Genomic DNA, 27,287 nt, shown 5'->3' on the forward strand with positions numbered 1-27,287 from the left:
CAATCAGATACCAGAATGGTAAAATAAGCACCACCCTATCTGATGCAGCAGGACTCCTGGCTGAAGCATTTTCAGTAAAAACATACAGATGGGTGACAAATTAAAGGAAAAACCAACATGTGTCTTAGTATGAAGCCAGGCCACCACAAGCCTCCAGAACAGCTTCAGTGCTCCTTGCTAAGTCTGTGGAACTCTACTGGAGGGATAAACATTTCCTCCACAAGATATTGCCTCATTTATATATACACCCTTTATTTAATCATGTAATCTCATTGAGATCAATATCTCTTTTGCAAAAGAGACATGAGTACAGCAGATAGAAAGAAAGAAAAACAAACATAGCCAGACATAACAAAAGGACATATAGCATCAGAGACAGTTATAGACACCACTAAATAGATTTGAAGTTGAAAGTTTATTTTATATCATTTGGTCTTATGGTGATGGTGGTGGAGAGCATTGTCTTACACATTGGTCCAAAATCTTCCATAGGTGTGAAACTTGGTTGAGATCTGGTGACAGTAAAGGCCATAGCATTTTATTCATGTCAATTTCAAACTCACCAAACCATTCAGTGAGCCCTGGTGCACGGAAGCATTTGATATGTTTCTCCGTTTTTTTATTCAGGTTTTTCCTTTAATTTGTCCCACGTCTGTAGCTGATACTATGACAGACAGAAAGGTCTGGGTTGACTGAAATATTTAAAGATGGGATGTTTTACTAATCATACTGTTGCGTGGACCTCATTGGCCCTGCAGATCCAGAATGTTAAAACTGAGCAGCTTATTCAGAGTTCAACTGCTGACTGCATGTTGGCCACTGGCCAGAGTGTTTTGTAGAACAGAAAAGTCTTCAGATTTACCAGTTTTCCTCCAGTGGTTTGTGATGATAGGCACTATACTATTATATTTAATTATAGAAGTACATCGTATGTCAGTTTCAACAACTGGTTGCCATTCACAGTGCTGCTAAGCCATTGCTATGAGTCTTTCTCCCTTAATTATATTTGTGTAGCAGCTTACAGCTTGAAATGCATTAGTTTGTTTGCTTTGCTGAATTTTGTGAGCAAGAGATAAGTAAATGAATTTAATTGAAAAAATGAGTTAATTTTATACTTTACTTAATTTCAGCAAAGATTTTGTGAAGTGTAACTGTTTCAGTTTGGACTTTAAAACACAGATGTACTTGAGAAATTTGGCTTATTTTGTTAAATAAAAAGAATTTGTGTAGAAAAACAAGTTTATACTCAACATAGTATTGGTATCAAAACCTGACCAGCGACAGACTAGTTAGTTAGCTTGGAGTCTTTGACTGGCCCTACGCCCTGCACCTGCTCGACATGTTGCAAGGCCCCGACAACTGGAAGCTGAACTATATATCAAATACAACATTAAAACAAGCTTTAAAATTCATTGGCGAGATATATCAGAATTTTGAAGGATCATAAAGAGAATAACATTGTCCCAACTTGTGTGAAGTGATATAACAGATGTTTCGCTATAATAACAATAACCCTTTTATGTGTTAAGTAACAGTGTTATAAAAACAACAGCGGTAATTATCAGTGTGAGCAGTGATAGCTGAGGAAAACTGGCTCTTCCTGAATTGTTCTCCAGCTCAGAACTACACATGCAGCTGTCTGACTTGATTGCAGGCTATTTGTCATACTTTCAGCTGCTGTGATGTACTTTACAACACAGACATGAATATGTCTGGAGGGCAGTATAACAACTAACCAGGTGGTTCATACATTTACATACATTCTTATCTATTTTAATGTTTCACCCTTTTGGCATTTGTAGAAAACAGCTAATTTAGCTCTGACAGACATCATCAATCTATTTAAGGTTTTTTTTATATCAACTTTTTTATCATTTCACACTGTTTAATGCAAATTCTGCTCAAGAATAGTTTTTTCTTGTAACTCAAAAGCACAAACTTTAAACATGCATACAGTCAGAGGTGTCAAAGCACAGAATGACACATTTGCTGAGTTCTTGGTGCTTTCAGGCCGTCTGGAGGATTGACCCTCTCATTTTCCATTCACAGGATGATCCCTCAGGCCAGTAGGTCCACCAAGATTTAAGTTAATTGAATCCATTTAAATCCAAACTAGTCCACTACCCTCAAGCATTCAGGTTTCACCCCAGATACTGCTGCATTACTCATCAGGGATAAACCACAGATGAGTGAAGAGTAGTGACAACTCACTCTTTGGCCTTACAGCATCTTAACACTGTCGTAAAGTGTGGTGGTAAAAGTATAGTGAGGACACCACAGTGTGCCAGGGAGCAGATACGCAGCATGGTTTACAGTTACAGATAACAGCTGAGGCTGATTTGGGTCAAATTCTCCACAAGCCGAAACTGTCAAGATAAATTGTTTTGAAAAAACAATGAAAGTAATAAATGGCTGTAGAGCAGAAAATGACTTCATTTGAGGTCTGTACTGGGTATGTTGCTACGGAAACCAACCGTGTAAAGACTAGTGCTTTGTAGGGGTTAGTATGCATTTGCGCAGACAGAACGTTCGATCAGTTTTTAATAATAGCCTGCCAAATTATTGCACCGACCACTTTTGAATGTAGCCACACAGAACAAGCGAAAGAGGTATAAAAGTTAATCCACTTCAGCCTGAGCTCGATGTAACATCAGCTCAGCAAGTCAGCAGCTATAATGTGTAGAGACTGGAGAGACAAAGTTAAGCAGCTTTAGCTTGTGCCAGTCAGTTAGAGCTCTGCAGAGCAGTACATTTGCTGAGCCTATGGCTGAAATATAAAGAGAGAATAATACCTTCCCAATTTCTACTAGTAGAATTTTCTTCAGTCCGGCTCCGCTAAGCACTGTCTTGTTTTAATTATGGACTTGTCAAAAGTTCATTAAGTAATATAGTGGGTAGTTTTCTCTTAACTGGCTTTCACTCTTACCCAGCTTTTTTGTTTGCTGTAAGGACAGTGATTTTGCTTTAATACTGATTATTTGTTTGGAGTCATGATTTAGAATCTCCCTAAATAGCTTATTTATGTCGCATTAAGTTTTCCCTTTTTCCTGTCTGTTTGAAGAGCTGAGGTGAATTTGAGGAGATAGTGAGGAAACGCAGTCCCTGTGGCATGCAGTCGTGTTGTTATCTGTGTGCGCTCTTTAGAAGAAGCTCTTTAGAGTAAAATTATTTTGCAGATATGTTGAGCAATTCAAAGTTCAAGTTTCTTTATTGCCCCACTAGGGGAAATTTGCAGCAAGGGAAGAAATGATGCATGGTATTGTGGTGGAATGCATAAAGGGGAAATGCTTCTTAGCTGTATGGAAGTATTTGTATTTATTTTTTTTGTACATTGTCCAAGTATACACTAACATGTAAAGTGTTACACGTCTGGGGCTTAAGATAGTCAGCACTTTCTGTATGGGACCCAGACTGACTAAATGCAGTGTATCTCTGTGACAGTTTACTAAAACAGATAATAACACTCTTGTCATGTGGAAACCCATCAATAATTTACCTGTTATCTGCTATCTGGTATCCACTAAGACTCTTGGAGCTGCTGCAGAGGAAATTCTGTAAGACTAAATTGTTCTGAAATGGGTCATAATGAAGCCACAGATGATCATTTTAATTATAATTATTAGCTACCTTGTTGGCTCTTGAAGCTATCAAGTCCATTCCTGACATTTGAGAGTACTCACATCTTACCCTGCTACTCTGAAGCTTGGGGTACATTTCATTTGATTTTAGGGAATTTTATTTTTAATTGAAGAAACCTAATTTTCACCAGTCTGAGCACAGACTTTATGGCACTACTTATCCAAAAAGGATATACGAAGTGAGCTGGACAGAAACAAAATGGTGTGCGAAAATAATTAGGACCACCTTCCTAATCCTGATTTATAAATTACACTTGTGCTCTTCCAGTTTCAAGTTCCTAAGTAGAATGTAGATTTTAGCATATTTTGCTGAAATGTCTTGTATATCTCTGCTAAAATGTTTATTATTTATTTGTGTTTTACTGCATTGTGAATGAATTGTGGGAAGTCCTGTTGACAATCTGTCCTCTTGTGAGCTTGAATCTCTTTGTGCTTTCAACAGCAGCACACTCTGATGTTTTGCTTCGTGCCAGCTACCTACCTGAGGTGACACCAACACTATAAAAACAGGCTAATTGTGTATTGTAGCCTAATTAACATGACAATAAAGGCATTGACTTGCAAACAGCTGGTAACTCTTTGATAAAATACACTGAAAGCAAGCTTTCCTTTTCAGCCTTCACACACCAGCGCAGAGAATCAATCTTAGTGGACTTTACAACGTTCTGATACATTTATCTCTGTCAGGTTGTCTTGAGTTGTTTGTATTTCCAATCTTACAATTCATTTCCATATAAATGACCAATATATTATACAAGGAATCTATTTTTTCCCTGGGTTATTCTCCAAAATAATTCTTTCAGTTCATCTTTCCCATTATTTGTTGATTTTTTTTTTTGTCTGTTTTTCTACTTTGTTCTGTCCTAATCCCATTTTATAAATTTACATATTCCTCTCCTAGGTGGCCCCAGTGGGAAGTGTTATTACCCAGCTTTACTCACCAGTGCAGGATCACTGTCTCATATCCTGAAATATTGACTGTAGAGACAGAAATAGTACATGAGTCTCGATTGGCTTTATTGATGGCAACACATACAAAAGGACATGTCTGGGCAACCAATCCTGTGTTTTTCTGTCTCAAACACTGCACAATTGTAGCCCACAGTATTGGGAACAGGAGCTTACTACACTCCGTCTCTAGAGATAATGGCCAATTATAGCACATGCAGTACAGGTTATAGTTGTCAGAAGAATCAGCCAGCAGGGACCACGGCCACAGGAAGGTGTGTGTGTGTGTGTGTCTGTGTCTGAGTTTTCAGCAAAAATATTTGCAAGACCAGCTCTTTTTGCAATTATCACCTTATTGTTAAATCCTCTTTGTGGTGCTTTAAAACCTTTTAACTAATTAAAGGGAGTGATTGTACAATACCAAGTGCAACTCAGTGTTAGAGAAGAGCTTCAAGTATTATATGTCAGGGCTGCGTATCCACCTGTTTTGTGTATACATTATCATGTCATATTTGCAATATTGAAACATTTATATAAAGGTAAAAGTGTTGAGCCTCCAAGGCTACTGGCATCCACCTTGCTGAAGTGTCACTATTGCAAGTGATGCTGAATCATTACCAGCTGCAGTGGTACTGTAGTGTGATTGACTCTGCACTCTCTGATCTCCCTGTAGAAGGAGAGAGAGGTTTCCTTTGGGGATCAGTGAAATAAGACATAATGATAAGCTGTATGCTATTTTGTGACAATCTTCCTGTTGCCGTAATGGTGTTGCTGTTCTTTTAGTACAGAGCTGTCAAGAGGTGCTTAATAGTTTTGTAAAGGACTCCTCTGGTGTTAGTGAAAGTGTCATTTTGGTATATTTCCTTTTATGACATTGGTGTTGTTTTTATTTTTGCCTTGAGAGCAGTATTTTTAATGTCATATTTGTGAGGAATGATGAAGCCAGATTATTATACACTATTTTTGGCCAACATTTCACCCATTGATTGTCATAGCACTGCCGCATAACTAGCTGGATGTGTAATACATTATCAGGTTATGTCATGCATTCATTATACCCAACATAATTCTGTTTACACTCTATTATTAGCTCAGTGATATAGCCCGATGACAGAAGTTTGCCTGTGGAAATTGTTTTGCCTGCTTGAACATAAAGTGCAAATTTGTCTAGCTACAACAAAAGGAGTCTATTGCTATGCAATCATTCTATAGCCAAAGTAATCCTGTTACTACTTCTTCTTAATAGTGACACTAGTGGCAAGGGGAAACTCTGCACTGGGAATGGCTTTGCAAGATCACAGAATCCAAATTTGTGCAGTAACGATTACTGAGCCTATTTTCAACTTGCTCCATGTTGTCTGCACTATCAATAACTTTTTTCTCCTTCTGGTGGTACCTTTTGGCAGACCTATTTAGAAGTGTTCAGAAAACGGTACTACATTGAAAAACCAAAGCGCTGCGTTGATGGGGGCACTTGTTTCAGGTACTGTTGAGATGGTGTACAATCCAGGAAGGCCAGTTTGAGAAATAGATACAGTTGTTTTTCATGCTTATCAGATGCCAAAACTTTGCACAATGGTTTCTAATTGACTAGATTTTACAACTCTTTATTATACTGTTATTACAGTAACTATTATTTTAGTCTCTTGTCATCACAATCGCAAGGGAAACCTTGGGAACCTAGAAATATTTAAATGACAAATGCTGTGCTTTTCAAGATGACGCTGCATTGTGTTGTGGCAAAGTTAAGATAGGTTCAACTTTTTTACTGGGCAACCCTGTGGGGGTTTTTTCTGCCAGACCCCAGTTTTGCAGGACAACACTGCGTTTTTTTTCCTGAAGTCACCTAGCATCCTTGCTTTTATTTCACACTTTATCCATAAATCTCTCTGGACATTATTGCACCATTTTTAGGTTAAGATTTGTTGTAAAATTTTAGCAATATCATGAATGGGATTGAATGGTGTCCATAAGTAAGGAAACACCAGGCTTCATTTTAGCTAACTATGTGACGAATGTGTGTGGACATCAACAGAATTGTCTTAGGGAGAGAGAAAAATATCTGAAAAAAACTTTTTCCAACACTGGAGGAGTCCTGTAAGAGCCAGTAAGCCAGATTTCATGGAGCACTGATTGGATCTGTAACTGGTCCCGTTCTCTTCTGCTAGCCCCCCCCCCCACTGCGGTCCCTCCTGTCTTCACTCAGCCAATCAAATATGCCGTCACCGCCGGGCTTATGACCCACACCAGTTGCTATAGCAACAACGGCCTGCCTCCTAGAGAACATATCATGCATGTTAAGTGATTCTCCGATGCTCGCTCGCTGTCTCTCTGTCTAGCACTCTCTCTTAAGTAGACACACACACACACACACACAGAGGATGGAGTTACTCAACAGACCAGAGATAGTTATGAGGGTTTGTTTTAGTACCTCTGAAGCAGCACTTAAAACTGCATCGCCTAACCCCCAGTGTGTCTCTTTAAGCTACAGAGTGGCTACAGTTACATGCTGAATATCTAAATGAATTTCCTACCACTTATAAACTAGATAAAGTGCTAGATAAAGTTTTTGTGTATTTTTGTGTATAAAATCGGAATAAAACTCAACTGCTTGACATGTGTTTATGTGTAGATAACACAGCATTGTAGCAACAAAGATGTGTATGTCTCACAGCAGTATAAAAGTTTTTACTGTCCTTTAACATCCCAGCAAAATATTCTGCTTTTCCTTCTGTTTAGTTCACTGTTTTCCAGTCAACCTAAAACTTGTAGATCTCCAATATGAAATTTGTATTACCCGGTGTTCAGTTTTTGGACCATATTTTAGAGATTTTCAGACACTCACCACCACCTCTGTGTCAAAGCAAAACAACCTGCACACAACTTTATTTGTTCCAAACAGAGAAGTCCACATTACAGTTTATATGGCTATTAGCTTCTAATGTTCCCCATAAACCAGACAGACTTTCTGTTTGCCCGGCCTTTCTGTTCGAAGTGGCTGAATGAAGTTTTATTATTCTAACTGGGCTGTAATTCATTTTATTTATTTAGGGAATATTAGATTCAGCCTAGGTGAAGTTTCTGGACAGCTTTGTTAGAGATCAAGCTCCCCTGGTCCTGTTTTACACCCTTTGAGATGAAATGTACAGACACAAATATAGTCTGTCACACCACCTGGAATGTCAGGGCAAATGTTTTGAAATGCTTGAAGTAGAGAGGCTGGCCCCAACCAGCTACTAGCCATACAACTAGGGCTGGGTGATATGGCCAAAATCTTCTATCACGGTATATGTAATTTTATGTCACGATAACGGTATATATAACGATACAGTAATTGATCATGTGAGAATCCAGCTCTGACTTACATAGCCTGTCCCAAATATATAGCAGAGACACAAAGCAGTGTTTCACCTAGGTTGACTGCTGTGGGGCAGAGCGGGTTAGGGGGGTATAACTGTCAAGGTTCATAGACAAAACAATTGATTTTTGCTAGTCACCATTATTAGCTTAAGCCTATGGCATTTTACACTGCATAAATTAGCCCAGCGGACATCTCCTCTGATCATAGCTTAACAAATTACATTACCACCATAAATGACAGCAAAACGCAGTAAAGACTCTCACACTTAGCTGAAATGAAACAAGTGCAAAATATTTCCTACATACAACTGTCTGCACTCTTACTGCCTGAATTAAACTCCTCTGCTGGCAGGGTTGTAAGTGATTATGTGCATGTACAAGTGTTACTTAGTGAGAACATTAGCCCTGTTTTGTACTATTAAATATAATTAGTTAATAATTAATTATAGTTAATAATTAGTTAATTAGTTAACTTTTCTTATTTTTCTTTATTCTTTAAGGCAGCAGGTTAACGCTTTTGGGATATCCATGCTATGCTATACATTGAGCAACTGTGATTAGAGCTCACAATGCAGGTACTGAACGAGTGGTTTCAATATGACAGGAAGCCATGGTAAAATGTGTGGTTTTCCTAATGACGTTTTAGAGGTTGGCGCTCTTTACCTGCTGCTCTTCATCCAACCAGCTGACTGGGGTGGCTGTCTTTTTTTACCTTTACTCCCCTTGCAATATTTAAAACTGGTCCACATGCAAAAAGAAAGTGCTGAAAAATTTACATATTGTATATAGTATTATATATACCATATAGTATAGTGGATCAGAAGATGTGAGGTAACTGCCATCTATTAGATTAAAGTAAACTAGAGCTGAAACAATTTGTCTATTTTCTTGATGGTTGTTTTAGTCTTCTGTCATGTAATACCTTTGGGTTTTGGATTGCTGGTCATACATACAAACACGTTTGAACTAGCATTTTCTCTCTAACTTGCATGACCACACATGTTGATCAGTTAACCGGGACAACACCGCTCAGTTTAAGGCACAGACGGGCACAGTTGGTGCTCCTGTACAGAACCATAATACCATGGGTCAGTTCAGTGCTCTTATTCCCATGTCACAGCGCAGCCAAAATGTTCTAAACTGAGCGAACAGGAAAGTGGCTTTACATGTATAATTTATTATTCTGCATTGGCAGTAACTGTTGTTATTTTAAAACTGGGATTTATTTATTTTGTAGAGTTTGTTTGCATTCATACCATTAGTAAACAGCATTGAACACAGAAAGGGCAAGAGAGGTGCAAAGTTAATGCGGTTGGCAGCTTATATTCTGTCTTCCAAAATTGAGGAACAGTTCAGGAGACTCACTGCAAATTATTCATAGCCTCCTGTTGAAGCCGCTACAATCTCTCTGTGTGTGTGTGTGTGTGTGTGTGTGTGTGTGTGTGTGTGTGTGTGTGGGTGTGAGAAAGCCAGAGAGAGTGCCAGTGTATCGAGAAAATGAGGAAAGCCAATGTGCATCGAGGATTATTTAGTTGTTGGTCGATAATGGGTCAGGCAGGCTCCCAGCTTTCTCACACACACACACACACACACACACACACACACACACACACACACTTTCGCTGTTCCTCTCTTTCTGTGTAACTCAGGACTGGAAAAAAAAACATGTCGCAAGAATTGATTCAAATGAAGATAATCTGATGATAAAAAAGAAGAGCAAGGCACTGAGATTTAACAGTCTGTGAAGTACAGAGGGGTGGAGGTGGCAGTGGCATCTCCAGCAGTGGAGGGGAGAGTTGGCAGGTGGGACAGTGGTGAAATTACATAATAAGAGCAGTCCTGCCTCCTCTCTTTTGTGCTCTGTCAGTCATCTGAAGCTGCACGACTGTGGCTTTATCCACTTATTTTGCTACATTTTGTGATTGCTCATTATTAATTAGTTATAAAGTTATGCTAATTACCAGTCTCAAGTGTCAGTGACTGGAGGAGCAATATCATTTCACTGTGCGTATGGTGTCTTGCATCTACATTTTGATTATTTTCAGCTATAACTGTCTCTTTAAATGATGTGAAGAGTTTTAGTGGGATTAATCCGCAAAGTAAAATCACTTAAAATGATTAGACAACACTAAATGAGGTGGTAATTCATTAACACCAGCATCTTTAGTCATTGTCCTGTTAATTACTGTCAGACTTACTGTCATTCTCTTACCACTTCTCCACAACAGGGATAATTTAGAGTTTAACGTTTTTTCCATCATAGTTGGTTTTTGACAGGAATCTGTTCAGAACCTCAAGCGTTTCGTAGGTGTTCCTGTCTCCACGTTGTTTACCTTTACTGGAAGGATTTTTGTTTGTTTGTTCAGATCACATCCCTCTGTCCCAATTCAAGTTCTCAGTTTGTTTGTACTGTATCTGTGCCCCAGGCCTTAGTGGGTAGACTTTGTAGAGAACAAAACAGCCAGGATGAGGGAAATTAGTCTCTCCTAGGTTACCTGTATAAATATACTGTGGGCACTAACTTTGTGAAAACCCGGTACATTACAATTGTTAAATGATTTATAGGAGGGATGTGATTTTTTTATGTGCTCTGTGTGCAGGTGGAATATCTGTTATCTAAATGAATGGTTTTATAGACTATTAAATATAGCATTTTAATTCTTACATTCAGTTTTAAAAATATTAAAATGTTTGATGAGAAATTAAAGCAGTCATGTTGTTTGTAGTGTTTTATGAAATGTTAATGGTTGTTTTACTTTTAAATGTTTTCAATAATAAGTTAGGTCTTGTTCTTCATTCTTACTGTCATTTTAAAAAGTATTTGAAAGTCTCAAATCTATTTAAATCTAAAAAGGAGAGAAAATAGCTTTGCATGCAGCATGTACTTCAGGGCTGGAGGTGAAGGCCTTAACACAGCCTTGAAGCACATGCTGTGCACAAAGTTTTTTTCTCTTTATTCACCTATTTACATCTCTGTTGATGAAACTTGTAAGCACCCTGTGTGTGACGTCCCTAAATTTAAGGAGTTCATATTCTTTTTAATTCTAGTATTCTATGTTACGTTTTTCTGTTTCTCATAATTTCAAGTACTGCCTTTTTTCATGTTTAAGATTACATCACTTAAAACCTAACTGACTCACAGGAAAGTTTGGGCTATGTTAGCCATTGCCTTTTATTTTTATTCAGTTTGTTTTCCTAGATGTCAGCCTTTTCACATTGCATTCCCACAAACATTTTATTACATGTCCTTCTAATGCTGATGCAGAGCTTATATGAGCAGAAAAACATCTTCAGGTTACATTTTAAAAAGCAGGTGGATTTGTCATCTTTATTGTGGCATTGTGCAAGTTAACATTTCTGCCTTGTCCATCCAAGTTTTCGAATGCTGTTCCACAGATAGCCAGGATTATTTCCCTCACTATTTATATGTGCTGCCATGTCAGCAGAATCAGGCCTCTCTATCCTTTTGTAGGTTTAATGTCTGTGCAGCAGGAATATCAAGTGCCAAAACTGATCAGAAGCTTATGTGCATGCAAGCAGGTCAAATCCCAGCCATTAACACCCTTCCACCTCTGTGAGCTCTGCCTATTGAAGTTGGAGCTTAGATGTATGAAAAAGGCTAACTTCTGATTTTATTAAATATTATTAGAACCACCTAGACACCAGGATTACAGACTTTTAAAATAGAGGCTGTAGTTGTAATGATTGAAATCCTGTAATCACCTGGAGTCTCGTTCTCACAGTCTTGCCATTGAGCGAGTGAGCAAGTGTGTGTGTATGTGTGTGTGTGTGTGTGTGTGTGTGTGTGTGTGGTGAAACAGGGGGCTCTCCTGCCCATGCTATTCCTCAGTACAAACACTGTGTGGAAGACTGTATTTAAATACACACTCTCTTAGCCTGCCCCCTACTGTTGCCCAGACCTACTTTCAAACACACACGTATACACTCACACACACTCTGGGGAAAATACACCCTTAAAACACTTTGTAGGTGAACAGAACTGGACTGGAACCGAGCTGTGAGTTAAATGAGTGTTAAAGGATTTTTCTAAGCCTACTTTCCCCAGTTAAAACTCAATTAAGCAGTTTGGAGATAGACTTTAGGCAGAGGACTTTGTGGATCATACTGCCTCTTGTGGTTAAGTGTGGTAATGCTCCTCTTATGCTCTTTGCTCTCATTAGCATATGAACAGGTTAATAACAAATGTTATAATTAACTTAGCTGCCAGTCCAATGAGAATTTACCCTCTCTCTTTAGCTCTGGCTCCAAGGCATTTTGGGATGGATTCACTGAGTTTGCATCAATTGTGGCACCTGGGAATTTTCACAACTCAGTAAATATTTATTTCCAGCCTTTGTCTAACAAACACTATGTTTCACTTTGATTATGTCATAGCACCTCTCTGCCGTCTGTATAATTCTACTTTCACAAAGTTTAAATAGTGCAATGTCACACTTTATCTTTGATCTTATTCTTAATTTAATAGAGGAAGCTTAATTTATGTGTTATGGTAAATTTCTAGCAGTTTTCAGGAGTTTTTCTGAAATTGTTTAACAACAACACTTCTGTGCACAAATCCTCACTACACGTCCCACAATATTTTGCTGTTGTAGTTCTCAAAGTGGCCAGTTGGTGTCCTCCTCTCCCCATTTACACCTCAACAGCCTGCTCGACCAGAGTGAAAGATTGGACCGTCTCTCTCTGCTTTCAGTGACATTTTACAATTGTGACACTTTGGACACTGAGCCTTCACACATCATATAAACGGTCAGTTGTTAACTAATGTTACAAACCATTTAGAGCAGTTATTTGTCACAGTTTTATTTAATAAATCATCAGCGATTTGAAGCGGATCACTTCATTACTTCATTAATAACCTGACAGCGTCCGTTCATCTAAATCAGGCTTATGTGCACATGCTTAACTATCGCACAAAGTGTAGCTGCAACAGAGCACATGTATCATTTATGGTTGTTACTGGTTGGATTTGTTTTGAAATGTATGTCTTAATAATCATTTTCTCTCTTTCTCTGTGTTTGTTGTCCAGGAGCTGAAGAGAGTTAAGTGCCAGCAAGTTGAGTGCAGACCGTCCTGGAGCCTCTCCTCCCTGCCCTTTCCTGAACTTTCCCCCAACCGAGCTGCTGTCTTGTACCTCCATCTTTGGACCTGAAACACACTCAGTCCTGAAGACGCACATAACCATAGTTACACACCTCACCACCATCCCCACTAAGCAGGATGATCACATCGGAGCTCCCTGTCCTACAGTGAGTGAATAACACAGTTAACAGAAAGAGAAAATTTGCATGATTTACATGCATTTACAGTACTGTAGAAAAAATAATTAGCATTGCATTGAATCCGCAATTGCAAAAATGCTCTTGCTCATGCTTTTTTACCATATATAAATGTTATTTTTTAGGAGTGGATGATACTGGTAACCCCTCTGTGGCCCTTAATGAAACCTTTGTTTTTAACTTGTGAATGACTTACATTTGTGTCTGCTCAAATATGTGAAAACACAAGTGAGTGTGTCAATGTTTATACTTCACAAAAACAAGAACTTTGGTTTGCTTTTCACCCTTATAATTTCACTTTTGTGATTGGTCATTTTGGAACTAAAGATTTAATTTTCTCCGGATGAATAAAAGCTTTTGAATGCATATGAGTCATATGTGTTTTGCTCTCTCAGGGACTCATCCAATGAGTCTGGGGCAACAGAGGCAGTGGGCTTAAGTATGAGCATGAGTGAGATGGAAGATCCAGAGCTGAAAAGCAAGAAGAAGAGAGGGAGGCCTGGAAAACAAGCCCCGGTATGAGTCTGTGTTAAGAAAGCAAAAATTAGTTTGTGATTGTCTCTGTTTTTGTGTGTGGTTGTTTGAGTGTGGGCATGTATGTGTATGTTGGAAGAGATGAGGAAACCAACTCCTATAACCCCCAGTGTATGTATGTCTGTGTTTGTGTGTACCTGAATGTGTATATTTCTGTTTCTTGTGTGAATATCAGTGTTTTGGTTCTTTGTTTCCTTCCTGTGTTACTGACATCTCCCTCCCCACAGACATCCAATAAGAAGCCTCGAAAGTCACCGGCGGACAAGGCTGTGGGCATAGCAAGAGGTCGAGGGAAAGCAAACGGTGTGGCTCAACATAATGGAGATGCTGGAGACCCAGTCACTCTGTTTGAAGTGGTCAAACTGGGCAAGAGTGCCATGCAGGTGGGTGAATGCAGTTGTGTTTTTCATTTTTAGAAGTGGCCATACTCAGAATATAAACTTGTAAAATAAATGCATTATTCATTTAAATATATTCAGTTGTTCTTGCTTATATCTCACCAGATGTTTCTTTTAAAAAACCTGTATTGCACTCAGGTTTAACAGCACTTCTCAATCCAGTGGCACCTGTCCATTTTGTACTAACAGACCATATCCTGTTGTTTAAAATCAGTTTTCTCTCCTGAGACTTTGTAAAATAAGTTTTCCTGTTGAAAAGGAAGATGTTTAAAAACCTCACTGTGATTGTTTGTGTGTGTGTGTTTCTGTCTTTCTGTGTGTATACAGTCTGTGGTGGATGAGTGGATCGAGTCATATAAACAAGACAGAGACTTGGCGCTGCTGGACCTCATCAATTTTTTCATCCAGTGCTCAGGGTGCAAAGGTAAGACTAGTGAAACTGCTGCAACTTAGTGTAACCAGTTGTTCTGTGTACATGTGTCAAACAGCTGGAATAAAAAATCTGAATCTGATTTAAATCCTGTTGTTAATGTTGTGTAACCAGGCACTGTGAGGATTGAGATGTTCAGGAACATGCAGAACGCAGAGATCATCCGCAAGATGACTGAAGAGTTTGATGAGGTAACTGTCTGCTTCAGTCAGAGAGTAATTTATGTTCAAGTGAAATCGTTGTCATGTAATTGGTTGCAATGTAGGATGTAGTGCTGCATTTATTAGCAATGCAAATAAGTTGCTTTTCTAAAGAAGCTGTGTGCATAGTGTGCGCTCTTCTCAGGTTTTTTGTTATAGCAGGAGGAATAATCCTCCACAGGATAATGAAGGCTTCAAATGGATTTGATACTTTCATGTCTCTATCGACAGCTCAAACCAATTTTCTTTTTATATTCAATTAAGTTGGATAATATTTTTAAAGTATCATAAGAAGTATGTTGCTGAAAACATGTCTCAGAGCATACGCATTTCGATAAACAATAATGAAGTCTCTTTGATCACTATGTTTTTGTCACCAGGACAGCGGGGATTACCCTCTCACCATGCCAGGGCCTATGTGGAAGAAGTTCCGCTACAACTTCTGCGAGTTCATCAGCGTTTTGATCCGCCAGTGTCAGTATAGCATCATCTACGACGAGTACATGATGGACACAGTGATCTCCCTCCTCACCGGGCTGTCCGACTCTCAAGTGCGAGCCTTCAGACACACCTCCACGTTAGCAGGTAATGAAACCAGCTTTATGAGTACTGCAACAGTTCTTATCATTACAATAACAATAAGACATTTATTTGTACAGCACGTTGCAGAACAGTAATGAAGTGAGTTACACAAACCTCCACATTGGCTGGCACTGAATGATAACACCACTGATGTTGTTTTCTTAGTGCTACATCTTACATGTGGCAGGTATTGACGATATATACATTTGCTCATTCATGTTGAAAGAAGTTCAGAGTGTCTGTAAAGATAATAAATTACTGTTACGCCTTCATGCTTTTGATTTACTGTATTTGCATCTGATTATTTTGTTTGCCACAATAAAAATTTCACTTGATTCACTGTGATTTCTGTGTGGTAAACTTGATATTGTACAAATATGCGTGTATTACTGAGCCTTAATATGTGCATTTATGTCTCTGCATAGCGATGAAGCTGATGACAGCGCTGGTGAATGTGGCGCTGAATCTGAGCATTCACCAGGACAACACCCAGAGACAGTATGAGGCTGAGAGGAACAAGATAGCTGGCAAACGAGCCAATGAGAAGCTGGAACTGCTGCTACAGAAGAGGAAGGAGGTTGGCTGGTGTTTGATATGACCTTTCAGATTGTTAATAATTAGGAATAACAGCTTTTATTACTGTTTAGCTTGTTGGGGTACTGAGCTACATATCAAAATGTTTCTAAAATGTCCTGTCCACTTTCTGTCCTGCCTAAAACTTGGTGTTTTTCTCTTTGCAGCTTCAGGAAAACCAAGATGAAATAGAGAATATGATGAACTCCATCTTCAAGGGAATCTTTGTGCATCGCTACAGGTACTTTGTGCTTGTTGATGTGATCATTGCTTTTTGCAGTTTATTAAAAGGTAATGTTACATGTTGTAGTGATGCTTAACAGCCCACTGTCAGTGGGCAGTGTGTCAGTTGGTGACCAAGCATTAATAATGTTAGTAATTACCAGTCAGACCAATTTTTGTCAAAAGTTGTCTGTCAAAGCAGTTCAGAGCCTTGTTCGTCTTAATAATAATAATAATCATGATGATAGTGATTGTATACTTTCTCTTGTAGGGATGCAATTGCTGAAATCCGAGCCATCTGTATTGAGGAGATTGGAGTGTGGATGAAGATGTACAGCGATGCTTTTCTTAACGATAGTTACCTGAAATATGTTGGTTGGACGTTACACGATAGGGTAAGCACACAGTCACACCACCACTGTCTTGTTGTTTTTTTTCTCACATTTCTTCAAGACTCGGTTGATGTTTTTTTGATATTTTGGTCCACCACTACTAAATTGATTCAATGGGTCTGATGATATTTACATGGTAGACCTTTAGCCCACCACAGTGTGCTTTTCTTTGAGATGTTTTTAACTCTCTCTTTCAGCAAGGAGAGGTGCGTCTGAAGTGCCTGAAGGCTCTGCAGAACCTGTACACAAACCGAGAACTGTTCCCCAAGTTAGAGCTTTTCACCAACCGCTTCAAGGTAACACCCGCAAGAATGAAAATAAGAATCGTGACTGCTTATAAGACACTCAACAGTAGGACTGAGTAATACTTAGATTTTATGTTTTCTGATTTCTGTTGCACTTCTGCATATTTATCCCAGTTCCTTCCCTGTTCAATTATATCTGTTTTGACAGGACCGTATAGTATCAATGACGCTGGATAAGGAGTATGATGTGGCTGTGGAGGCCATCAGACTGGTCACACTCATCCTGCAGTGAGTAACTTTTATGCCTTTTTTTCCATCCCTACACATGAAAATCTGGAGTATTGCACTATTCTCATCTAGGTTCATTCATAATGGGTCTTAATCACAGAACTGTCATGTTTAGGGTCACTAGTCACTGTTTTAGTCACGATGCTTCAGAGCGGGATCGGAACAGACCGAGCAGTTTGTCTGTCCACCAGGAACTTAACTAGGTTTGTTCTGCAGGGTCAGTTTACTTAGAATGATCATCACACCTGGGCCCACACATATCCTGGATAGTTAGTTCAGTGTGACATTTGTTCACTCAAATCACTTTTTCAATGGAAATCCCTTTATATGTTTGATAAATTTAGTTTCATGTAACTCTTATTCTCTCTTGAAAAAAGTCCTACATTAGTATTTTTGATGATTGTACTCCTTGATTTTTACACTTTTCTCATTTTGATTATCTGTTGCAGGGGCAGTGAAGACGCATTGTCCAATGAGGACTGTGAGAATGTGTACCACCTGGTTTACTCCGCCCACCGACCAGTGGCAGTTGCTGCTGGAGAGTTCCTGCACAGGAAGTAAGTCCATCCTGAAGTCCTAGATTATCTTAAAACAATTTTTACATGAAATAATCTGTGCCTTTGACTTTTAGTTTGGATCTTATTTGTCATTTAATAATGGTTTATAATGTCTGTCTTATTTGCTTCTCTCACTATCTTTAAACTTTTTCACTGCCTCCTTCTGTCTATTCCTCTTTCTACATTTCCCTCATGATTTCTCGCTCTTCTCTTTTCCATCTCTCAATCTCTCTTTCTACAGATTATTCAGTCGTCATGACCCACAGGCAGAAGAAGCGCTGGCTAAGCGCAGAGGGAGGAGCAGTCCCAACGGAAATCTCATCCGCATGCTGGTGCTCTTCTTTCTGGAGAGTGAGGTAACACACACTTACGGATACACATTGTCACTGTTACTACACATGATGCACACGTGACAAATTATACATACTGTGTATGCACAAAGGTACTTTATATTTTAAGTTAAAATCTTTGTTGTTTTTAAATAATATATTGTTATTGTATCCTTTTGGTGGATGGTGAAACCCTGAAACTGCTACATTTACATCGTTGGAGACACTCTATACTGCTTTTGAGAAAAACATTATTGTCAGGTCGTCCTGCCCTGGTTGACAGTGCCAATAAAATAAATAATAATTAGCTTTATTGGCACAATAAAGTAAATAAACTGTTACATTTGAGTTATTTGATTGTTTAATGACATTTGCTCTGCTAATGCAAAATGTTGCCATCTTTATAGTTGATGATGGTGAAAAAAGTTATGGATGTCAGCTATAAAATTTCACACAATGCCTGCTAAACCTGATCATGTACTTTCTGTGTGTAGCTCCATGAGCATGCAGCCTACCTGGTGGACTCATTGTGGGAAAGCTCTCAGGAGCTGCTGAAAGACTGGGAGTGTATGACTGAACTTCTACTGGAGGAGCCAGTGCAGGGAGAGGAGTGTAAGACACACACACACACACACACACACACACACTGTTCTTGTTCTCTCTTTAAGCCTTTGAAATGGCTTTAGGCTACTTCACATCAAGCACAACTTCACAGCCGAAAACCAGCTAGAAGAGATGATGCCATGAAATCTTGTTCCTTGAAACTGAGGAACTGTCTATTTCTCTCTCTTCTTTTTGTATCTGTCTCTTTCTCTCTCTCCTTTGCTCCAACTCCCTCTGTCTTTCTCTGCAGTGTTGTCAGACAGACAGGAGAGTGCTCTGATAGAGCTCACAGTGTGCACAATCCGACAGGCAGCAGAGGCACATCCACCTGTTGGTAGAGGCACTGGCAAACGGGTAGGTCAAGTATGCACACTATACACCATTACCACTACTTCAGCATTCACTTTGAATTGTACATGAGTTGAGTAAAAGGTGAGACTGATGTGATGAGGTGAATAAGCCTTGAGCAATATTTACAAATATTTATTCATGTGTTGTTACCTAAATGTCTGCTCAAGGCGGCAAAATTGGTTCCCAGTAAGTCAACAGTGCTTATCCCTGTGTTTAAAAAGGCTAAGGCGTATAATGCTGTCTCTTAATGTGACACCCTGGGTTCAAATCCAGGCCATGGCTCTTTTTGCATGTTCTCCCTTCTCTTTGTACACTAATCTGTCTAATTTTAGACGTAGTAGTCATAATCTGCCAATTTCAAAGAAGAGATATTTACATGACTATGTTCCAAGACTGTGTACTTTACTTGTTTCACATGACATCAAGTAGATTATAGATTAGTTTGTGGTGGTTTTGACGATGAGAGAAACGTTAAGTGCTACTATATGATTAAGCCAAGCACTGTTAAATTAAAAAAAAAATTAAATTAAGAACATCAAAGAGTTAACCAATCTTGCTAAATTTGCCAAAATAATAATGGCTACTTTTAAGTAACAACTGAATATCTAACAGAGTGGGCTTGTTTGCTCATTTGTATTTTTATCTATTTACTTAACACTCTCTTAACTTAATATTAACATTTTCTTATTTATTGTATTTGCCCGTTACTGGGCCACCAGTGTCGCTGGTAACTTACTTTGTAATCTGAGTGCAATGTAGAAGGACCTCAGCTCAAACCCCTGTCTCAGCAGGCATCCACTTTAGCAAGACACAGAATCCTTGGCAGATTTATGGGCAGGGGACAGAGGTAGCACATGGAGCATGTCCATGAATAACTTTCCTGGTGATATTGAGAGGACCCAATATTCCATCCAACACAAAATCATGTTTGATCATACTTATACTGCCTATTTTTACACCTACTAGTACATTTGACCTTAAGTTTTGTGTCTGCTTGTCCAGGTGCTGACAGCAAAGGAGAGGAAGACCCAGATAGATGATAAGAACAAACTGACAGAGCACTTCATCATGGCTCTGCCCATGCTTCTGTCCAAGGTAAGACCTTCCTGAAAGCCAGCCTGCAGCCTGCACAGTGCCAGCAACAGAGAGGCCAGTGACACTGATTAATGAGTGGGCTGGGTGACTGATCTGTTTGTCGAAATAATCGATCAAGGTGTGACTTATGTAGTCATGAGAAGTGTTGTTGAATGTATACCACTCTGGACAAGTGTGCTGGCTAAATACTTAAAATGTAATCGACCATTTCACTGACTGGGAAACAGAAACAAATGATCAGGTGTTGATTGATGGGTCTCTCTTTCTCTTTTCTGCCTCTGTATGTCTGCTTGTGACTTTTTTCTGTATGCTATAAGTTGTCTTTATCTAATTCCCGCCTCTCCATCTCCTCGTCCACAGTACCAGGCAGACTCAGAGAAGGTAGCTAACCTGCTGCAGATCCCTCAGTTCTTTGACTTGGATGTGTACAGCGCTGGGCGCATGGAGAAACACCTGGACGCTTTGCTGAAGCAGATCCGGCTGGTGGTGGAGAAGCACATTGAGATGGATGTGCTCGAGGCCTGCAGTAAGACCTACAGCATCCTCTGCTCTGAGGAGTACACCATCATGAACCGTGTGGACATCGCCCGTTCACAGCTCATTGACGAGATGACTGATCGCTTCACACACTCTGTCGAAGAGCTGCTGCAGGAGGTATGACAGGAAGAGTAGCAGGTGTTTGTTGGAAAGGGACTGGTGAAAATATGTGTGCGGGTGTATTTGTGATCCATAATGTTTAAGGGGAGCATGTCTTGGGGAAATATGCAGTTTTGAGGTGTCCTGCTGTACTGTTAAGATGCATACATATAACCACAACGTCCCCAACCCCTCTCTCTCTCTCCCCCCATTTTTCCTGTCTGTATCTCTATTGTCACTATCAAAAACATGCAAAATGCCAAAAAAAAGTCTTTATTTGATTTGATTTATAAATCTGTGAATATCTAAATCATTTTGTTTTAAAGAAATTAGTTGTATCAGGCCCAAATGTAGCCACAAAAATACAAATTAAAGATATACATATTACTTAACTACAGGAAAAACCAGGAAAAATAGAAATTTGTGCTATCTTAAACAGGTTACATGTCAGTATTTTGTCTAGGGTTGGTGTTTATTTTGTGTGTTTAGGTGAGTCGCAGAAATATTAGTTTAGTCTTTGTGTACTAACAGGTGTTTGTTATTCTGCAGGCTGAGGAGGCTGATGATGACGATATCTACAATGTTTTATCAACTCTCAAGAGACTCACAGCCTTCCACAAGTAAGTCTCTCTTTACTTCTTACTTTCCATCTGTTTAGGGCTGCACGTAATGATTGTTTTCATTATTGATTTGCTGTTTTCTCAAGTAATCGTTTAGTCTATATCAGAATATCAGAAAATGTCCATTGCAATTTCCTAAAACCCAAGTCGATGGGTTTTTTTCTCCTACTAGCACTCCAAAGCATCCATACCATACCAAAACATACTCTTTGAAGTTATTGTAAAACTGACTGAAGTACTGGATAAAAACTTCCACTAAATAAATTTGATGACTTAAATAACTCTAGTTATTTAATTAATTATTTAATTTAACATTAGAAATCTAATGTGTTTTCCTCTTGTTTCCTGCCTCAGTGCCCACGACTTGACGCGGTGGGATTTATTTGGGAACTGCTACCGGCTGCTGAAGGCGGGCATCGAGCAGGGATCCATGCCGGAGCAGATTGCTGTCCAGGCCCTGCAGTGCTCCCACTACTCCATCCTCTGGCAGCTGGTCAAGATCACAGAGGGGGCTCCCAGCAAGGTGCTGGACTCACCTCGCTGACAGAGCTCTTAACACCGCACACTCAGATCCCAGGTTTATCTTCGGTCAGGGGCTCAGAGTTAAGACTGCTGTGTCTGAGCATTGGTGACCCGGAGGGACAGGAGCTTATCTGTATTTCTGCAGAGAGGGGCAGCTTAGGTGTGAAAATTCATCTCACTTTCGGACAAGATGCTTACCCCCGATTCAGGGGCTTACCCCCAATCTATCTCATTTAACACTTAAATACCGCACAGATCCCAAGGCTGTTATTTTGTGGTGGACTGAAGCCCAAACCTCCAAGACAGTTTAACCCCTAATCCACTGCTGGGGAATATTTTGCCCCTCTCCTACAGTGCAGGATTTGACGTTGAAAGATGGTCTTTTTAGCTCAAGTTCAATAGTTCTGCACTCTGACCTACAGTAGCTTAAAGATTCCACATGTGCACCCATTATGTCTTTTTTAATTCTTCACTATTAACTAGAGCTGCAGCTAAAGATTATTTTCTCATATTGTATAGCACCTTTCAACAACAAGGCAAATCAAGGTGCTTTACATAAGACATAGATAAGTCAAGATATATAAAATGTCAGAAAATATGGAAAAATACCCATAATACCCATAATTTCCTACAGCCTAAGTTGACATATTCAACCAACGGTCCGAACAGAACAGACCCAAATGTTACTGTTGTGGAGGCCTAAGAAAATGAACAAATATTCATATTTGAATATTTGAATCTCTGTGAATTTTTGGCATTTTTGCTAAAAATTACTTAATGGATTAATGGATTTTCAAAATTGTTGCTGATTATCTATCAGATCCACTTTTTTTCAAACTTTAACTTGTAGTCCTACGGAGTGAGTGCGCTTGAAACAAGCAGCAATATTAATATAAAATGCAATTGACACCTGTAGTTTTAACATCCTTTCTTATGAAATTGACAAGAACGTAAGTCTATTTACTTATTTAGCATTTTTAGGAATGTATTGTTTGCTGATGTAAAATACATTATAAAGGCATCACATATTTAATTATGCAGAATACAATGGCCTGGGCTGACAACATGTCACGAATAAAAAAAGAAAGAAAACATGATCATCATTAGTTGATCAGTCTACCATGTCCCGCTTTGCTCTCTAAGCCCTTTGACAGACTCCACCAGCGTCAACACAAAGTGTATTGAATCTTCTGCCTCAATGGAGTTAGTTGATGATTCATTGAAGTCATTAAAGTTTGATTACTTCACTGGTGCAGTTAGCCAGGGCAAGACATTTAGCCTGACTGACTGATACTGCTGTTTAACATCGATTTGTGCTCATTATTTGTGACACTTGGCTAATGATGTTTGTGTGTGTGTGTGTGTGTGTGTGTGTGTGTGTGTATGCAGGATGACCTTTTGGCTCTCAGGAGAGTGGTGAAGTCTTTCCTGGCTGTGTGCCAGCAGTGCCTGTCCAATGTCAACACACCAGTCAAAGAACAGGTAACAACACACACCTGATGTGACCTGCTAACACCTTCACTGTCACTAAAAGATTAGAAGTGTTAAACTGTGTTCATTACTGTCAGAAACATGTTTGGAGCAGGATAACAGAATCAGTTAAAAACTAGAAAGCGTGTACTGTCTTTGTTACAAATTAGACACAACATCACAGTTTGTGATATGTTATGAGAACATGATTGATTAAACTATTTCTGTGTAGAGTATAGAAAATTGAATTATAGTATCAAACACATTTTTAGGACTGGAATTGTTTATCTAGAAATCAATCTAGTTTGGTTGTAAAATGAACAGGTAACACTTTTTATCAAATCATAATTTCTCATTTGTGCCTCTTGTTCAGGCGTTCATGCTTCTCTGCGACCTGCTGATGATCTTCAGTCACCAGCTGACGTCTGGAGGCAGGGAGGGCCTCCAGCCGCTGGTCTTCAACCCAGACAGCACTCTGCAGAATGAGCTGCTCAACTTCGTCCTGGACCATGTCTTCATCGACCAGGACGATGAGAGTCAGAGCATGGGTGAGAGAGAGAGAGAGAGAGAACACACTTTTTATGGGGCACTCTGTTTTAGGTCCAAGCACATTGTTTTAGGAATTAGATAGTTTGAAAAATCAACAAAATGCCCCCTGTTCATTTGATATATTCCTCTTCTTCTTTTGTCTTCTTCATCATTTCTCTGTCTGTCTGCCTGTAGAGGGAGACGAGGAGGACGAAGCCAACAAGATCGAGGCTCTCCACAAAAGGAGAAATCTGCTCGCAGCTTTCTGCAAACTCATCATCTACGACATTGTTGACATGCCCGCTGCTGCCGACATCTTCAAACACTACATGAAGGTGGCTGTTTATCTGTAATTCACATGAATATTGACACAATCAACTTGAAATAATAAGTCAGCAGGTAATGTGGTTATAAGATGATGATAAAACTGATAATGTGATCAAAATTAGAAATTAAAAACATCGAGAAACTATTAAAACTGTATCAAAAGAGGTGATTTAAAAGATTTGCTAACCTCAGGTGGGTTGATCAACAATCTGATAAAAGGGCCTGATAGCAAAAAATGTCGTTATCTTTATTCTTGAATCTAGATTGCAGAACAGATTTTGCAGCAATTTCCCTTAGCAATATCTTTGATTTCCTATTATATATAATGATATGGTATTGTAAAGTTTGTGAGTGGTTGTTAAATGTGAAAATGAGACTGCTCTAGGATGTGGCGGATCAATCTTAATCCATTTTAGTTTAGAGCTCAAGGTTTCATTAATATATTTTTTTTTTCTTTTAAACAAAGTAAGTTGGGATGTCAAATTTTATTGATGTAAATTCTGGTTTTGATTGCAATTGTCGATGAAAATTTGTAGTTGATGTCAAATTTAATTTACTAAACTGTCATCTTGCATGTTTTTAACTGTTTTGTTTCTCTGCCTCAGTATTATAATGATTATGGAGACATCATCAAGGAGACTCTGAGTAAAACCAGACAGACGGACAAGATTCTCTGTGCCAAGACACTCATCCTCAGTCTGCAGCAGGTGAGACATTGATAAAGACAATATTACAGGCTACATACACAGCTCCCTGGCTTTAGCCTGTAAGTACTCTCGTGTACACACCAACAAACACTTTGTCAACGTGTGTGTTGTAGCTGTTCAACGAGCTGCTGCAGGACCAAGGACCCAACTTGGACCGAACGTCGTCTCACGTCAGTGGCATCAAGGAGCTGGCCCGCCGCTTTGCCCTCACCTTCGGTTTGGATCAGATCAAGACCAGAGAGGCTGTTGCCACACTGCACAAGTAAGATAATGAGCGCTCTTTTCTAGGGGGCGCTAGACTGGGCTCACAGCACTAATCAGACATGGAGGGAGTTGAGAACGCTTTAGTTGAGGTTAAAGTGAGTTAAAAGACCGTGAAGGATTAGAAGGTTTTCAAATGACTGTGCTACATTTTAGTGATGCTGATTTGAATCTGTAAATAAAAAAGTGAATATTAGGATTTGATTTGATAGACGATTTTTAATGGTAGATTTTCTGACAATAGTTTTGTATTAACACTTTAATAACACTTTCTATAGTTATCTAGCTAACTTATCATGCATTCTGAAATGCAACTCAGTTTCCCTAAGTGGCCCCGAGGAAGTCAGGACTAATAAGTCTGATCAAGAAAAGGCAAAATAGGAAATAAACCATTTACAGGTCTACTGTATGTTTTAAGAAAGACTTTACTGAGGATGTACAAAGATGTACATCTACCTGTCTGTATCTGCTCAGTACTACAGCCTCCACTCATCCTAACATACACAGGATGCTACAGTATAGGTGAAAATGCCTAAATTTCTTCTATGCTGAGGAAAAGTGAACCAAACATTGGTGAAAGTGAACGTTTTTATATTTTAAGATAAGTTGGGAAAAGTCAATTCAACATCCAATAAATTAAAGGCAAGAGTCTTTTAATGTATGAAATATTTTCTGCTCGTGAGTCCAAAAAGTTACTAGTTTTTCTATTTACGTCACTTTTGTTGTCTCTGTCACTCACTTTGTGTTGCTCTCCATTTCTTTTCTTTTTGTGTCTTTACTTGATTTTCTCACTCCTACACGTCTCTTGTTATCTATTTTTCCGTTTCTATGTCTTTCTCTGTCTTGCTGTCTCTGTCGTATCAGGGATGGAATAGAGTTTGCATTTAAGTACCAGAATCCTCGAGGACCAGAGTTTCCTCCTATCAACCTCGCCTTCCTGGAGGTTCTGAGTGAATTTTCCTCCAAATTAATCCGCCAAGACAAAAAGACAGTGTAAGTACTCCCTTATATATTTTTTTCCTAAGACAAAACTCAGTCTGTCACTTACAACTTTCATAATGTAATTTCAAAATAAATAAATTATGCTAAAATGCTGCGTGCCTCCTCAGCCACTCGTACCTGGAGAAGTTCATGTCAGAGTCGATGTCGGAGCGTCGGGAGGACGTGTGGCTGCCGCTGATCTCCTACAGGAACAGCCTGCTGACGGGAGGAGAAGAGGACCACATGTCTGTCACTTCGGGCTCCAGCAGCAAGACTGGCTCAGTGCGCAGCAAGAAGGGACGACCGCCGCTACACAAGAAACGCATCGAGGGTGAGACAGGGGCACAAACAGAGATGAGGGTTACTCTGTGTATTTGGGCTGGCTTTTCTGCACTGTATCTGTTTCGGGAAATGTATCTGTTGATGCTTCACCTGCCATTGTGTTACTGATACTGTCAACTTTTGTCTGTGCGTTCATTTTTAGAAGAGAGTAGTGTTGAGGGCTCGTGGATGATGCGGAATGACACACTTCAGACACCGGGAGCGCTGCAGACTCCTCAGCTCACCTCAACAGTCCTCAGAGAGAACAGACCAGCAGAACACATGCCTGACCCGGACTCAGAACCCGGATCAGAGAACGACTTTGTACACAAGTGAGTGTGTACACATAGTGAAAATATACACATACATATACACCATACACTCAACATAAAATGGTTTATGAAGTTAAAACTAATTCATGAATTACCTTTCACTCTGTAGTTTATCTGTCACGGCTGATTTTTATTCATCATTTAAAGACAGACAAGATTAGTATCAGTCAGCATCTACTATTCACTTATGAATACATATTGAACTGACTTATGTAAACCTGTGCATTACTGAACAGCCTTTTTGTAATAGCAAGTACACAGAAGTGATATCAAAGTGGAGTATGTTGACCCTCTGTTTGTCGTCAGTCCTCAGATGCAGATGTCGTGGCTCGGCCAGCAGAAAATGGACGAGGTGAACAGGAAGGACCGGACGGGCATGAACTACATCAAGTCACGCAGCAATCAGGGCGTCCGGCAGACTGTGTAAGTGTGTTAAGCTTTTAAACCAGCAGCACAAACTGTGATTAAGCCTGGCTTCATACCTGCACCACGCTTTGTCAGTCCGCTGTTAAATTAGAGAGCCGCCACAATTGTTTTTTA

At 39.4% G+C, this 27,287-nt stretch overlaps 1 protein-coding gene across 3 annotated transcripts in view; it reads left to right on the forward strand.

The window, feature by feature from the left end:
* The window catches only part of stag1a (stromal antigen 1a), a 46,866-nt gene that overhangs the window by 16,956 nt on the left and 2,623 nt on the right, over positions 1–27,287 (forward strand). The window contains exons 2-30 of one of the 3 annotated variants that reach the window (XM_044166636.1): positions 12,560–12,713; positions 12,994–13,213; positions 13,639–13,759; positions 14,005–14,160; positions 14,503–14,599; positions 14,720–14,796; positions 15,186–15,390; positions 15,813–15,964; positions 16,128–16,201; positions 16,454–16,577; positions 16,772–16,870; positions 17,028–17,107; positions 17,554–17,664; positions 17,906–18,020; positions 18,488–18,605; positions 18,847–18,950; positions 19,950–20,042; positions 20,403–20,696; positions 21,228–21,298; positions 21,653–21,821; positions 23,210–23,302; positions 23,664–23,838; positions 24,014–24,153; positions 24,751–24,852; positions 24,966–25,114; positions 25,978–26,106; positions 26,223–26,425; positions 26,579–26,747; positions 27,054–27,170. In XM_044166636.1, coding sequence (XP_044022571.1) covers positions 13,185–13,213; positions 13,639–13,759; positions 14,005–14,160; positions 14,503–14,599; positions 14,720–14,796; positions 15,186–15,390; positions 15,813–15,964; positions 16,128–16,201; positions 16,454–16,577; positions 16,772–16,870; positions 17,028–17,107; positions 17,554–17,664; positions 17,906–18,020; positions 18,488–18,605; positions 18,847–18,950; positions 19,950–20,042; positions 20,403–20,696; positions 21,228–21,298; positions 21,653–21,821; positions 23,210–23,302; positions 23,664–23,838; positions 24,014–24,153; positions 24,751–24,852; positions 24,966–25,114; positions 25,978–26,106; positions 26,223–26,425; positions 26,579–26,747; positions 27,054–27,170 — 3,566 coding nt within the window. In that variant the 5' untranslated portion in view covers positions 12,560–12,713; positions 12,994–13,184. The remainder of the gene's footprint in view (positions 1–12,559; positions 12,714–12,993; positions 13,214–13,638; positions 13,760–14,004; positions 14,161–14,502; positions 14,600–14,719; positions 14,797–15,185; positions 15,391–15,812; positions 15,965–16,127; positions 16,202–16,453; positions 16,578–16,771; positions 16,871–17,027; positions 17,108–17,553; positions 17,665–17,905; positions 18,021–18,487; positions 18,606–18,846; positions 18,951–19,949; positions 20,043–20,402; positions 20,697–21,227; positions 21,299–21,652; positions 21,822–23,209; positions 23,303–23,663; positions 23,839–24,013; positions 24,154–24,750; positions 24,853–24,965; positions 25,115–25,977; positions 26,107–26,222; positions 26,426–26,578; positions 26,748–27,053; positions 27,171–27,287) is intronic. The other 2 variants (XM_044166633.1, XM_044166637.1) reach the window with 2 other exon arrangements.

The sequence above is a fragment of the Siniperca chuatsi genome, linkage group LG15 (genome assembly GCF_020085105.1).
Source record: "Siniperca chuatsi isolate FFG_IHB_CAS linkage group LG15, ASM2008510v1, whole genome shotgun sequence".
NCBI lineage: Eukaryota > Metazoa > Chordata > Actinopteri > Centrarchiformes > Sinipercidae > Siniperca > Siniperca chuatsi.